Source organism: Equus asinus, chromosome 27 (assembly GCF_041296235.1).
Source record: "Equus asinus isolate D_3611 breed Donkey chromosome 27, EquAss-T2T_v2, whole genome shotgun sequence".
Classification (NCBI taxonomy): Eukaryota; Metazoa; Chordata; class Mammalia; order Perissodactyla; family Equidae; genus Equus; species Equus asinus.
The window spans coordinates 20,147,774-20,160,575 of NC_091816.1; the positions used below are offsets into that span (position 1 = coordinate 20,147,774).

The 12,802-nt window shown below is 38.4% G+C and overlaps 1 protein-coding gene across 1 annotated transcript in view; it reads right to left on the reverse strand.

Moving 5' to 3' along the window:
* Nucleotides 1-11,350: 11,350 nt before the first annotated feature.
* ASAH1 (N-acylsphingosine amidohydrolase 1) overlaps nucleotides 11,351-12,802 on the reverse strand; it is a 34,194-nt gene continuing 32,742 nt past the window's right edge. The window contains exon 14 of the mRNA XM_014836464.3: nucleotides 11,351-12,288. Coding sequence (XP_014691950.3) covers nucleotides 12,199-12,288 — 90 coding nt within the window. The 3' untranslated portion in view covers nucleotides 11,351-12,198. The remainder of the gene's footprint in view (nucleotides 12,289-12,802) is intronic.

A 12,802-nucleotide genomic window follows, 5' to 3' on the forward strand; every position in this document is an offset into this window, starting at 1 on the left:
ACTCCTGTGCAAGAATAGGGCAGGTTATAAAGGTATCCAGGATATCTGTGAAGTTATTATAGAATATATATTAATATTCTATTCAAATTGGATAAGTTTAGAACACATGTCCTTAGTACCTAGAACTTACATAATTATCTATTAGATAAATATTTTCCAGAAGTCAATTCCTGTCTATGTTGCTGCAGTCCAAAAATAAAATAGTAAGTTTTATATAATTAGGGAGTATCCCTGCACAGACAAGTAACATTGTGACTAATTTTAAATGAAAAACCAAACTCTTTCAAGTAGGGATTAATAGAACTAAATTTTATGTACCAGAATGTTAAGGTTCTGTATGTCTCTGGAGAAACTTGCCTTTTGAGCTGATAGTTTAAGACCAAAACATAGCAGTTGCTTCTGTGTGTAGTGAGAGAGGGTATTAAAGAAAATGTATGCAATTTCTTCATCACTAAGTAAATCAGCTCTTAAAGGTGATTTACCTTTAGACCCCAAACTTCTCATATACCCAGTAAGGCTTCACAGAGCTAGTTAACAATTAAGACAACCTTACAGATTTTTTCCTTGAATAAAATATGAAGAATTAGTTTCAAGTAGTTTTTCAAGTTTGTTAACAATTGGCTGAAATACCCCTTAAGAAAAGAATTTGGTTGGTATTCCTTTAAAATCCTTTCTTGCCTGATACTTCAGTGTAAAACTATAATGGCCAATCAGAACATTAATAATTATTAAATGAAGATTTCCCTATGAGGACATTTACTGTATTCCTACTTAATTTAAATTATGTGAAACATATATCTCCAACTTCAATAAAACCTATTCAGAAAACTGTCATTCCAGAATCAGGAATTCTTATCCAGTTGGCCTGACTTCAGAGAAACTGAAATAATAAGTTACATTATATGTATACTCAAGCTCTGTATTTGTTTTCTAGACTCTGAACAGGAAGAGGGGAAAACTTCATTTTGGTATTCAAGCCAAGCCTTACATATTACAACTGTCTCTCTCTCTCTCCCCCCTCCGCATGCTTATTAAAGATCTATACAGTGGAAGAATTGTACTTACGTCTTAGTTATCACTGTAGTACCTATGAACCTTATCAACTTGCTTATTTGACTTGTGTTATAGCTGCTGTAATCTAGTCTGTTGTTTTCTATTTGAGTAGATAATTTAGTTTTAAAATACCTAAAGCTTGAGAGCAGATAACTTTAATATATTTTTCCTTAACTGTTGCTAAAGGGAATTAAATATTCCTGTTTGTCTTAATTTTTAAGTTAAAAATCTGGTTAGAAATAAAAGAGGGAGGAAAGGTCAAAATGAGTGAGAGAGAACCCTACGTAGGTTGAAATAATGCCTAAAATAGTGAGCTCGCCAGACTGTGCAGGTACTCTGTGTTTTGTAACATTCACTTTGGGTAAATGCTTTTTCACTGTTAATAAATGTATATCCTACATTCAACCCTGAATTGCATTTTCATTTAAGTTGACATGCTCATTAAAGCTTTAGAATTTATTCCAGAATTATGGCCTATTTGACCATTTTAAATGTAAAAAAAAAAAATCAAGACATAAAAAATAATGACATGTTGGCTAGCCAGAGAGAAGATTTATTAAACTTGAGACCTTTTTTTTTTTTTTTGCAGTGCAGCTATACTTTTTCTTAGTTACATCTATTTTATATACTATGTGGAGAACATTCTCACATTCACTCAACATTAGACTGGCATGTTTGTTGTTTATTGCCCAACTTTCTTTAACATAAACAGCTCAGTGTGCATCTGTCAAAGAAATAATTCGCTCTGGATTTTACTTATTTCACTGTACAAATATGGTTGCCCAGTGGTCTTGCCTGGATGAGTCAGCATATTGTGTTCTTGCCACACAGCTCTAGTTGTTACCTTAATGTTCACTGTCTTTTTTTTTTTTTTAAAGATTGGCACCTGAGCTAACATCTATTGCCAATTTTTTTGTTGTTGTTTTTTCTTCTTCTTCTCCCCAAAGCCCCCCAGTATATAGTTGTATATTCTAGTTGTGAGTGCCTCTGGTTGTGCTATGTGGGATGCCACCTCAGCACGGCTTGATGAATGGTGCCATGTCTGTGCCCAGGATCCGAACCAGCGAAGCCCTAGGCCGCCGAAGTGCAGCGTGCGAACTTAACCACTCGGCCGTGGGGTCGGCCCCAGTGTTCACTGTCTTTACATGCTGGATTTCTTTCTCAGATCCACTGGTGTTTCTGGCTGGCTCATTTTCCATTAAGGAAGAGAAGGAAATCCTATGCCTATGAAGGCTTTGATTCATATATAAAAAGAGTTTTAATTATCTTATTGGTCTATTTCATCTGCCCAAACTCAGAAATATCCACAACAGAACCACCTTTGGGCTAGCAATTTACAGAAAGTTATTGATTTGGTTATTTTGAAAACTAATCACAGCATAAAGTTTGAGTGCAACAGAGTTCTGTTCTCTCTTGGATATATTTCTTGCATTAAGACTTTTCCTACCTGTAGTTGTCCCCAGTACGTAGGTCTAGCAAATCACGTGATTAATTTAAGACAAATAATATAGTTGTAAATGTTAGGTTATTTTACTAGAAATCCTCACCTTTAATGAACTATATCTCCCACAGTTTAGTTGCTTGCTTAAGACCATTCCAAATGACGTCACGAAAAGGCTTTGAAAAACATAAAGTGCTATACCAATTCTCAGTAGTAATATTCAACATGTGTGTTAAACCTTGGTTTTAGTGAGACTGTGGACACTTACATTTAGGTTTCTCTCTGATCCCCCTCACTCCTTCACCTGTTGCCTAAGAGCTGATACTCAGTATCTTCCCAGAAGAGGAATAGGCATTTGGGTACTCTGTCAGATGAAGCAGCGTTCACGGAAATGCTTTGATGACAAGTGCTATCCAAGTGTAAGGTATCATGTATGTATCCATGTTGGAGTAAAGAAGGACTAAGGTAAGGTTCTCAAACTTCCATGACTCAGTAGGGAGGTTTTTGCTTACTTTTCAGTGCTCCAGCCAACATATCTCTAAATCTGTTTCTTTTAAACACTGACTGTCTACCAGAACCCACAATCACTTCCATGGTTTCTTTGCCTAACGTTCTTTTCTAATGTGTCCTGGGTATATACTCTTTCTCTAATTTTCCCCCTTTAGGTAAGGATGCCAAGTCTAAAGAGGCTTCACTATAATGGAGGTTAGAGGTGGAGTTTTCCCAGTGTCACTCTGACCATTCTAGATATCTTCCTTCTATTTCATTCCTCTCTCTTCTTTCCATTCCCTCATTCTTACTATCCCCACACCCCACCCAAAATTTTTAAGACATGGGTAGAGTAATGGATTTTAAGCTACAAAATGAGTATTCAGATAGCTTTTTGGATTATAATTCTTCTGTTTTATCTTTGATTATATCACATATGATTGCCCCTTTTTCATTTCCCTATCTTTTAATATTCCAACAATTGTCAGATTTAGATTATACAAATATTCAATAGATTAATTTCTACTAACCCTTTTTTTCTGTTAATTATTAAATTCTATTGTATTTGAGTGTAATTTCTGGAATAGCTAGAAAAATAAGGCATATTTCAAGATGTAAATGTTTTCTAACCCAAGAAATATATACATTTTCCATTTCTTACTTAATGGGGGTTCTGAAACTTATTCTCTGGTAGTCTCAGTGGTTAGTTTTAGATTTTCATGTAGAAAATTTCTGTACCCTCCAAGGGATTATCAAGATTCAAAAGCTCAGTTTATATAACATTGTATAGTTCCGCTTTTCTTCTATCAATATTAGCAGTCATTTTAACACATTAGAGCCCTTTTGTTCTTTAGCTTAAAATTCTTTCACAGATAATATTTGCACAGTATTATTATAAAACAATGGATATTATTACTATGACATTTGGAAATATGATGCACGGAAACATACTGATGTATTTAACCTCTTCTGTTCCTCATTTTCCTATCTGCAAAATGAAAGAATTGTCTTGGATCAAAGGATGCTTTTAGTATTGATGTTTTATCAAATGGTAACTGTTCACATCGTTCAAAGGAAGATTTATGAAAAGAATTAAAAATGAAAGTCAATGGATAAGCAATTGTACAAATAATTATCCATTTTTATTAAAGTCACACTGAACAAGAAAGTGTTGAGAACCTATAGTATCTCTTAATTTCATAACAAAATTGGAATTAAATTACAAGGATCCATGTGACCCCAACTTTTGTCAATCATTTCATAATTTGGTAGGCTCTGGCTCATCCCTTGGCATAGTGGCACAACCTGAAAAAAATACGGACTTTCTTATTGTTACTCAACAGAGGTCTGTCTTCCTGTGGCATGTTTCCGAAACCATGCTCCACAGCTCAGGAGAAGGGTGCTACTATAGAGTAACAATTTTTCTTCCTACACCTTCTAGGCTTTGTAGAACCAAAGTCAAACATTATATAGCCCCTTCCCAATTTTAAATGTAAACAGCTAAATAATGTTTTAAATTAGTCTTCTAACCTTGACATTCTAGGATTTCTATATGGTAAGATTTAAGAAATTCATATGGAGGTATGTTGAGATTCTGATAATAGTTAAACGCTGGCATTCCCCAGGACTTAATCTTTAGATCTCTCAATGAAGTACTTCTGTCACCTTGGTGATCTCATCTAACCTCATAACTTGAACTGTCATCTGTAGTCTGCCTAATTCCAAGTTTATATGTCAAGACAACCTCCCATACCCCTCAAACTCCAGGTTCTCCTTTTGCATGTCTAGTAGGTTTCTCGAACTTAATGTGTCCAAAACTGAGATTTGGATTGTCCCAAATCTGATTTTTCTACAGTCTTCTAAAAATTTAATAAATGCTACTTCCATCTTACTTTCTCAAGACAAAAACCTTGTAATTATCTGTAGCTTACCTCTTTCATCCAACCAGTCAGCTCTACCTTTAAAATATAACTAGAATCTAACCAATTCTCACTACCTCTTCTGCCATCTTTATTCAAGCTGCCCTTATCTCTTTCCTGGATTATTATGGTAGCCTCCTAATGGCCCTAACCTCTTCCTTCCTTGGCTTTCTCATCGTATCACAACAGCCAGAGTGATTCTGTTCAGATGACATCATTAGCTTTTCTATTTTACTCCAGGTAAAAGCAAAAAAGTCTTTACAAGGCCCAACAGGTACAGTTCCCTACCTTTCTCTCATTTCTCATTTTCCCCATTGTTCACCCAACTCCAGTCTACTCACAAGAAAACCTGCCTCTCTTGATCCTTTGTTGCTATGAGGATCTTCTCTAAGAATTCATAACCACAGCCTGGCTCTGAAAACATGGTATCTTGGGTCTATAAAACCCTCAAGACAAGAATTTAATTTAGAGTGGCAGTCCCCTCAGGCCCTGGCAGAAGTAAATCAAACCCTCTCTGAAAGAACCCACCTTCAACCCAGTCCTCAAAGGATTTCCGCAGATAAGGTTCCATGACATATATGCTCACTGTCACAAATGAGAAAGAAACATGAAACAAGGCATCACAAACATGAACTAGCAGAAACAGCAGAATCAGATCTGCAAAGGTTTCAGACACTTCACTGATCAAACCCAGAATATAAATATGCTTAATAAGGTAAAAGAAAAAAAGATTTAAAATGTGACTAAAACCAATAGTCTATAAACAAAGTACCAAGATTTGTAAAAGAGTCAAATACTCAATATATTAAAACTGTAATAATTGAAATTAGAAACTGAAAGGCTTTAACAGCAGATTTGCCACAGCAGAATTAAAGTTACTGAACTGGGAGGTAGAGCTAAAGAAATTAGACAGAATGAAAGACACAGATACGTAAAGTATGAAAGATAGGTTATGACTTAGAAGAAGGTGGTTTAACAGGCATCTAATTAGAGTTCCAGAAGGAAAGGAAAAGAGATTGGGTAGAGGCAATATTTGAAGGGAATGGCTGAGAATTCCCAGAATAATGAAAACTAACCATTCAAAGCTCTACACAGCCAACAAATTCTAAATAAGAAAAATAGAAAAAAAATCCAGAAACATATGGAAACTTTAGAACCACAAAGAAAAACCAAAGATCCTAAAAGCAGCCAGAATGAAAAGACACTACCTTCAATGAATCATAATGGGACCAACAGCTTACTTCTCAAGGTGACATTCAAAGATAATAGGTTTAGTCCAGAAACACATGCCCAGCAAAAGTTTCCTTCAGAGAAAAGCCATGGTCAAAAAGAGTCTGAAAATTGTTTTCATCAATGGACTGTCCAAAAATTTTCATTTGGCAGAAGGAAAATGATCCCAGGTGCAAGACTGAGTTGTGAAAAGGAATAATGAGCTAATAATGTAGTAAATATAAGTCTAAATGAACATTCACTATGTGAAACAATATTAATAATGTCTTTTGCAGTTAAGAGAAAACAAAATACAAATAGCATACAATATGACAATAAGTTGGGAGGTAAGTAAATTGAGTTAAAGTATTCTAAGGCCTTTATCTTATGAAATAATAGAGATATTAATTAACTTTGTGCTTTGATAAGGTAAATAGCCATCTTGCAATTTATAGGATAACCACTGTAAATATAAAAATAGTGTGTTTTCCAAACTTATGGAGGGAAACAAACAGAATTTAAAATATATGTTTAAAAGAAAATGAGAATTCACAAAATGGCAGGATAATTAGAAGGCAGTAGAAACAGATCTAAGATAGTAGAAATAGGTGCTGACATATCAGTAATCCTGTAAATGTAAATAAACTAAGTGCTCTAGTAAAAAGGCATAGGTTGTTTGATTTGATATTTTAAAAATACTGCTATGTGCACTTTTAAGAGACATCTAAATTTTAAGGATTCTGTAATGTTAATACTAAAAGGATGTGAAAGGCACACTAGGGAATACTAACTCCCATCCTACTTCCAAAAGCTGGACAGTTAATAATATAAACATATATTTAAATAAATCATAGTGAATAGATATTCACTTCACTATGATGATGTAACAATTATATGTACCTAAAATAAAACCTAAAAAAGAACATAAAGCAAAAATTGACAGTACAACAAGAAGACAGTCACATTCAGGGTGAAAGCTTTATCTAAAAATCACTAAAGATACAGAATATTTGAGCAGTATAATTAACAAATTTATGAAATGGACAAAGACATATAGATTACTAAATCCAACTGCTGTAGCAGGAAACATTTTCATTGGACCAGAAAAATCTCAACCAATTTCAAAGGATTGGTACCGTACAGATCACCTTCCCTAGCTCTCTGCAGATAAGGTAAAACTTAATAACAAAACCGATAAAGCCCCTTGCATTTTGAAATTAAGAAACACTTCTATATCACTGTTAAGCCAAAGGCAAAACACAGCGGATCTGACACGTCCAGCTGCACCCGGGTGTTGGCTGCTACTGAATTACCTGGTACCCTGAGCTACAGTTTAAATCTAGATTCATAAAACTAGAGGAGACCTTAGGGAAGATTAGGGTTAAACTCTCATTTTACAAGAGCAGATATGAAGGTGCCAGGAGGCTAAGTGACTTGTCCCCGGCCACCCAGCGAGGTGGTGAAGGACTCAGAACTAGAACCTCGTCTCCCGGTTCACATTCTACCAGGGCCCTGTGACAGTGCTGTCCAAACCTGACTCATGCCATGGCACACGTAGAAAATGGCGGCGTTTAAGACACGCTGAGGTTAAAAAAAACAAAACTAGAATATACAACTATGTACTGGGGGGATTTGGGGATATGTACTGGGGGGATTTGGGGAGAAAAAAGCAGAAAGAAAGAAAAAAAAGACGTGCTGAGGTAAGCTGGAGGGAACATGCAGACTTCGTGAAAAAGTCATGACATTTTCTTCTATTAAATAATTATGAAATTTGTAAATTATGAACAAAAAATCAGGGAAGATATTAGAGTATTTAAAACTACAAACTACTCCAAACATTTTATATTTGAGATTGTTACACACAATTCTTGATCAAGATCAAATTTTTGAAAATTATTGAGGATGCACTGTATGTATAACTGGGTGATAAATTTAAAGCAACATTTTACAGCCATTCAAGAATTTAAAGCAGTTGAAATTACATTTAAAGGTGAATTGCTGTTTTTCTTTCACTGATTAATACTAAAATATCTTGAGAAATGGATTTTGAATCCCATCAAAATTTTCTTATCAAGTCTTTCAAAATGATGATGCCCTACTTTGCAGAAAGCACAGGCATTGTTAACGCAGTCATGGGCCGCTAACTTGGCTGGATGCCTCCACACTGACCTGTCACCTGCAAATGGACAGAGGAATCAGATGTATGTGAAGTGCAGGTTCTGGCCGCTGCCTGGAGCTGAACCACCAGGGACACTCCCTGCCTCTTGGCCTCCCACCCACCTCTGTAGTGGGGCTGTGTGCTGGGCTCCGTGGTACCTGGAACATAAACTACTCCAGCTGCACTGCAGGCCTCTTGTTGGTCTGGGCACCGGTGACATCAGCACCAGGCCAGGTGCTACGGCACCAGATTGGTCTTGCTCCAACCTACCTAGGGGAGCAACAAGTTCCAAATGTTTTTGCTGTCAGCGTGGACCAGTGCCAATAACACAGGTTTGGGTCCTGGGGGAAAAAAGTGGGAGGGTGCCCCAGTGAGGGCTGAATGGCTATATATCTTTACATGCATTTTAGATTTTATAGGCAAAACCTAATTGGCCCAGGCCCCGTTCTGGTCTGCAGCGCCAGTGATCTTTGCCAACTTGCCCTGGGCTTTGCACACCCACCTCCATCCCGAGCCTGGTGAGTCCAGGGAACAATGCAGTCAAGGTCACTTTGCTCAAGCCTGCCCTGCATGGAGCCCCAGAGGAGGCTGGTGCTGTGAGAGGCAGCTGCCCCACGGGCTGAGGCACACCTGTAAGCCAGGTGCAGCACACTGTCAACAACCGGGGAGGGCCTGAGATTATACCCTGCAAGCTAATGAGTTAGCCTGCCACAGGTGTGTGGATACTAGCCGATGCCTGGGTCACAGGCAAAGGGCTTTATTACTCCTGGCACACCAGGCAGCACGAACTTCAGGTTTACACTGATTCCCCCTGCACCCCGAGTCCCACGGTGGTAACGCAGAACGGCCCAAGCAGGTAGTGCACACACAATGCCTCTGAATCACAGCTGAGAAAGCTAAGCTTAGGAGACCCCGCTGAAGTCAGGGGGCTGCTCTGCTAGGCAGCTAGTCCAGCCTTTGCCCTGCAGGGAGACAGTGGTCTTTATTATCCTAGTCGGGAAACAAATCTGTCTTCTGTCCCAGAGGGAGACCCTGTATCTTCCAAGGCTGTTTGCTAGACAAGCATCCTTGGAAGGACAGTCTGGAACAAAAGCTGTCACCAGATGCCATGGAGATTGCCCAACACATACAAGTTTCTCTGTGGCACCTGGTTGGGAAACACTGATGGGAGAGGGAAGGAGTCCCCTGGAGAGAAAGAAAGGGCTGCTCCCATGGGAGCTGACAGTCCTCCACAAGCTGCCACCACCAGTCTGTGCATGGCTCAGGAGCCCAACCACCCCTCCCCAGGCTTCATGGGGCCAGGGCACAGCAGTGTAGTCTGGGGCTGCTCGGCCACATTTGTCATACACAACGCTAGGCTGGTGAATATTGTGTAAATTTGCATCAGTTAACAAAAACTGTCCCTCATAGTCTGTGGCACCAACTTAAGTAACAACGCTCAAGCCTTTTCATTTCAGATCTGCTTATAGTTCTCATGTAGTGCAGGGTCATAGCCACCAGTAGACTGAAGTTCTTTGACTCCCCACAAGCTGAGCTTAGACTCAGGCTATGAGAAACAGGTGACCTGTTAGATGAATATGTTGTCATCAAGGTGCTAACTCCAAAGGGTTCCCAATCCCTAGGGTGACATAAATGATTTGCAGGGAACTAGTAGAAGGCAGTGTCGAAGTCCAGGCACAGCATGATGGCTGGGGACACTCCAGCTCAAGTGAAGTTCTCCTAGGACAAAACCGTTTCCAGTCCTATCTGCAATGTTAAGAATTAGAGTGTCCTGGTTAAAAGCACAAGATTTGGACAGACTTGGTTCAAATCCTGGCTCAAATGCCTTCTGTTAAAATGACTTGGAGCAAGTTGCTTAACCTTACTTTCACTGTCGGAAAGCAGGATCACCAGTATAACTGGGTTTGTTGAGAAGATGAAGTAAGATGATAATGTAAACACGCATCAAAGCCCTGGTACATAGCAAGTTCTGTATGAGTAGTAGCTATTACTACGCTAAGTTACCGTAGAGCTGCACATGTAGAAATACAGGTCTGACTCAGCCCTCCGCATGAAATCAGACTCCCTAAAACTAGGTGCCGAAACTATAGCCGACGGTTTGGATCTAACCTGTCCCTCAATTTTATCCAATATTTCTAAGAATATAGTCTCATTAATGTCCTCTTCAAATTAAAACAGCACTTAACACCAGGGATAACCATTGTCAACATTTTGGTGAACATCCTCCTACTCATCTTTCTATGCTCCAGATGTACACTAGTTATGCATATGTATAGAGTATTACATAAATACGCTTATACTGTATATCCGATTTTATAAACTGCTTTTTCACCACTAAATAATACTACCTAAAATTTCAACACCAGTTATTTCTTTGAAATTCTTTGGTTTAGTCCAAACTGAGGAATCAGTCTGAAACAATTAGCATCTTACCTCTTTATTATCATGTATATCAAAGGCTACTACTTTAGAAAAAAATACAAGTTTACCTCACTTCATTTTTATAAGATGGACAAAATCTGAAGTAAAGATTTTTTTAATTAATCAAATTGTATTTTAACATAAATCATCTTGTAATTCCTCTTGCTCCACTAAGCTAATACTGGCATCACTATCGTTTTGTGGAAGCACCTCCTGTCTGGGGCCGGGAAGAGGAGGCTTTGGACGCCTATGCACTGGGTTGATGCCACTGGGTTAAGAGGTGGTAAGGATTAGTCATGTAAGATTGTGACCATTTAGTCATAAGTTGAATAACCCACTTACATATCGCTTGCATTTTAATTCAGATGTTATATTCAGCTTGCATCTTTCCATAATAACCCCCACCCTCAAACCAATATAGTTATATATTCAGTCAGCATCCATGACTCTGACACTACTGCCAGTGACTGTTTATTGAATGTCAGGAATACAACCAACATAATACACAAAGGAAGTGGATACGGTCTTGCCCAACTGGCATCCACTTCACAGTTAACTGAAAGTCTGAAAGGTTAACAAGTTCTATTAGCACTTCTCATAAACAGATATCTGAAAAAATCTTTTAGTAACTATACTTAGTTTTAAAAAAATACACATTGATCAGAAGGACAAATCAAGAAATTTATTAAGAGTTTAAAGTAACAGGTTCACCTCTCATTTTCCACAAGTCTTTGACCTGTTTATTTTCTATTAATTCACAGAATCTGGGACTGTTTTTGAAGCTAACTACGTCCTGGGATTACTGGGAGGTAGGGTAGTTATGAAAAGGAGAACACTTCAATTCTATGTATAAAAGACCACCTGGCATACTGATTACTTCATGAACCCCAAAAAGTATTTCAATTCAGAGTCAAAGCCCCATGGATTGCCCATTAAAAGAAATATACAGTGGAATGTCTGTCTCACATCCCCCTCCAATCAAAATTAGTGAAATTTCATTGCTGTCCCAAACAACAAAGACAATGGTGTATCAGTTTATTAAAACTACTATTAAGCAGTTAGAACTAAGAGCAAAAGACTGCTATACAGAAAAAACATACAAATATGTAGAAAAAAGTGAAAAACTGAACACTGTGGACTATTTTAACTATTACTCACACAGACGGACCAGATTCAATGCCCACAGAGAATCCTGCTTTGCCCGCGGAGGTGGGTCCCACAATAGTTGAATCACCCGTCCCCATCCCGAAATGTCAAAGAGAAATGAAACTCGGCAAATTTCAGACGATTGGTGTACTTCACTTAAAGAAGTCTTCTGTAAATAAGATCAACCAACCGTCACGCCAAAAACAGCCTGTGAACTGCAAACCTACCCAGAAGGACAAAACAGCCGCCAAAGAGAACCCGCCCCGAGTGTCAGGGTTCGGAAGGAAGTCACCAGGCAGCACTACTCGGCCGCGTGCGAGTCCCATCTCCAGGTCACAGCGCCTTCTGTAGGCCAGGTGTGCTCACCAACCTATGCAAGGGTCTGGGCAGTCCCGCAGGTAACTTTCAAATCGACCTTTGGTGACATCCATCAAGGTCGTGTATACCGTCAGCTGAAACAGAGGTTATTTTCACTTTAGGGATGTTTTCAATTCTAAGATGTCCTGACTCATATCAGCACTTCTGTACTCGTGGAATTGCTTTCTGAGTTTACTTAATATTAAATAGTTAGTATATAATACTACATATAAAGATATAAAAATAGTTCATAATATAAAGATCCAAATAATTAATAATTAAATAATAAGTTAATAATAATTAAAACAACTGACTTCAATAGAACCATTATTCTAGGTCATGAATAGAAATAGGCTCAGGAGAGAATCTCTTCAGTTCCTTACAAGGTCTTTTTCCTGAGCAGGACACTGCTTCACCACCAATGCATTAAGACTCATTTAACCCTCCTCAATGGAAAACTTGCAGTCATGCAAAGCCCAACAGTGTGCTGTGGAGCATGGACAGTTGAGCTCTGGCTATCCTCATCCTAAAGCATCACTAGTACCGTGGGGGGGCCGTGCAGGAGATCACACAGAGGGAGTGGGCAAAGTGAGAAGCCTCGCGGGGCAG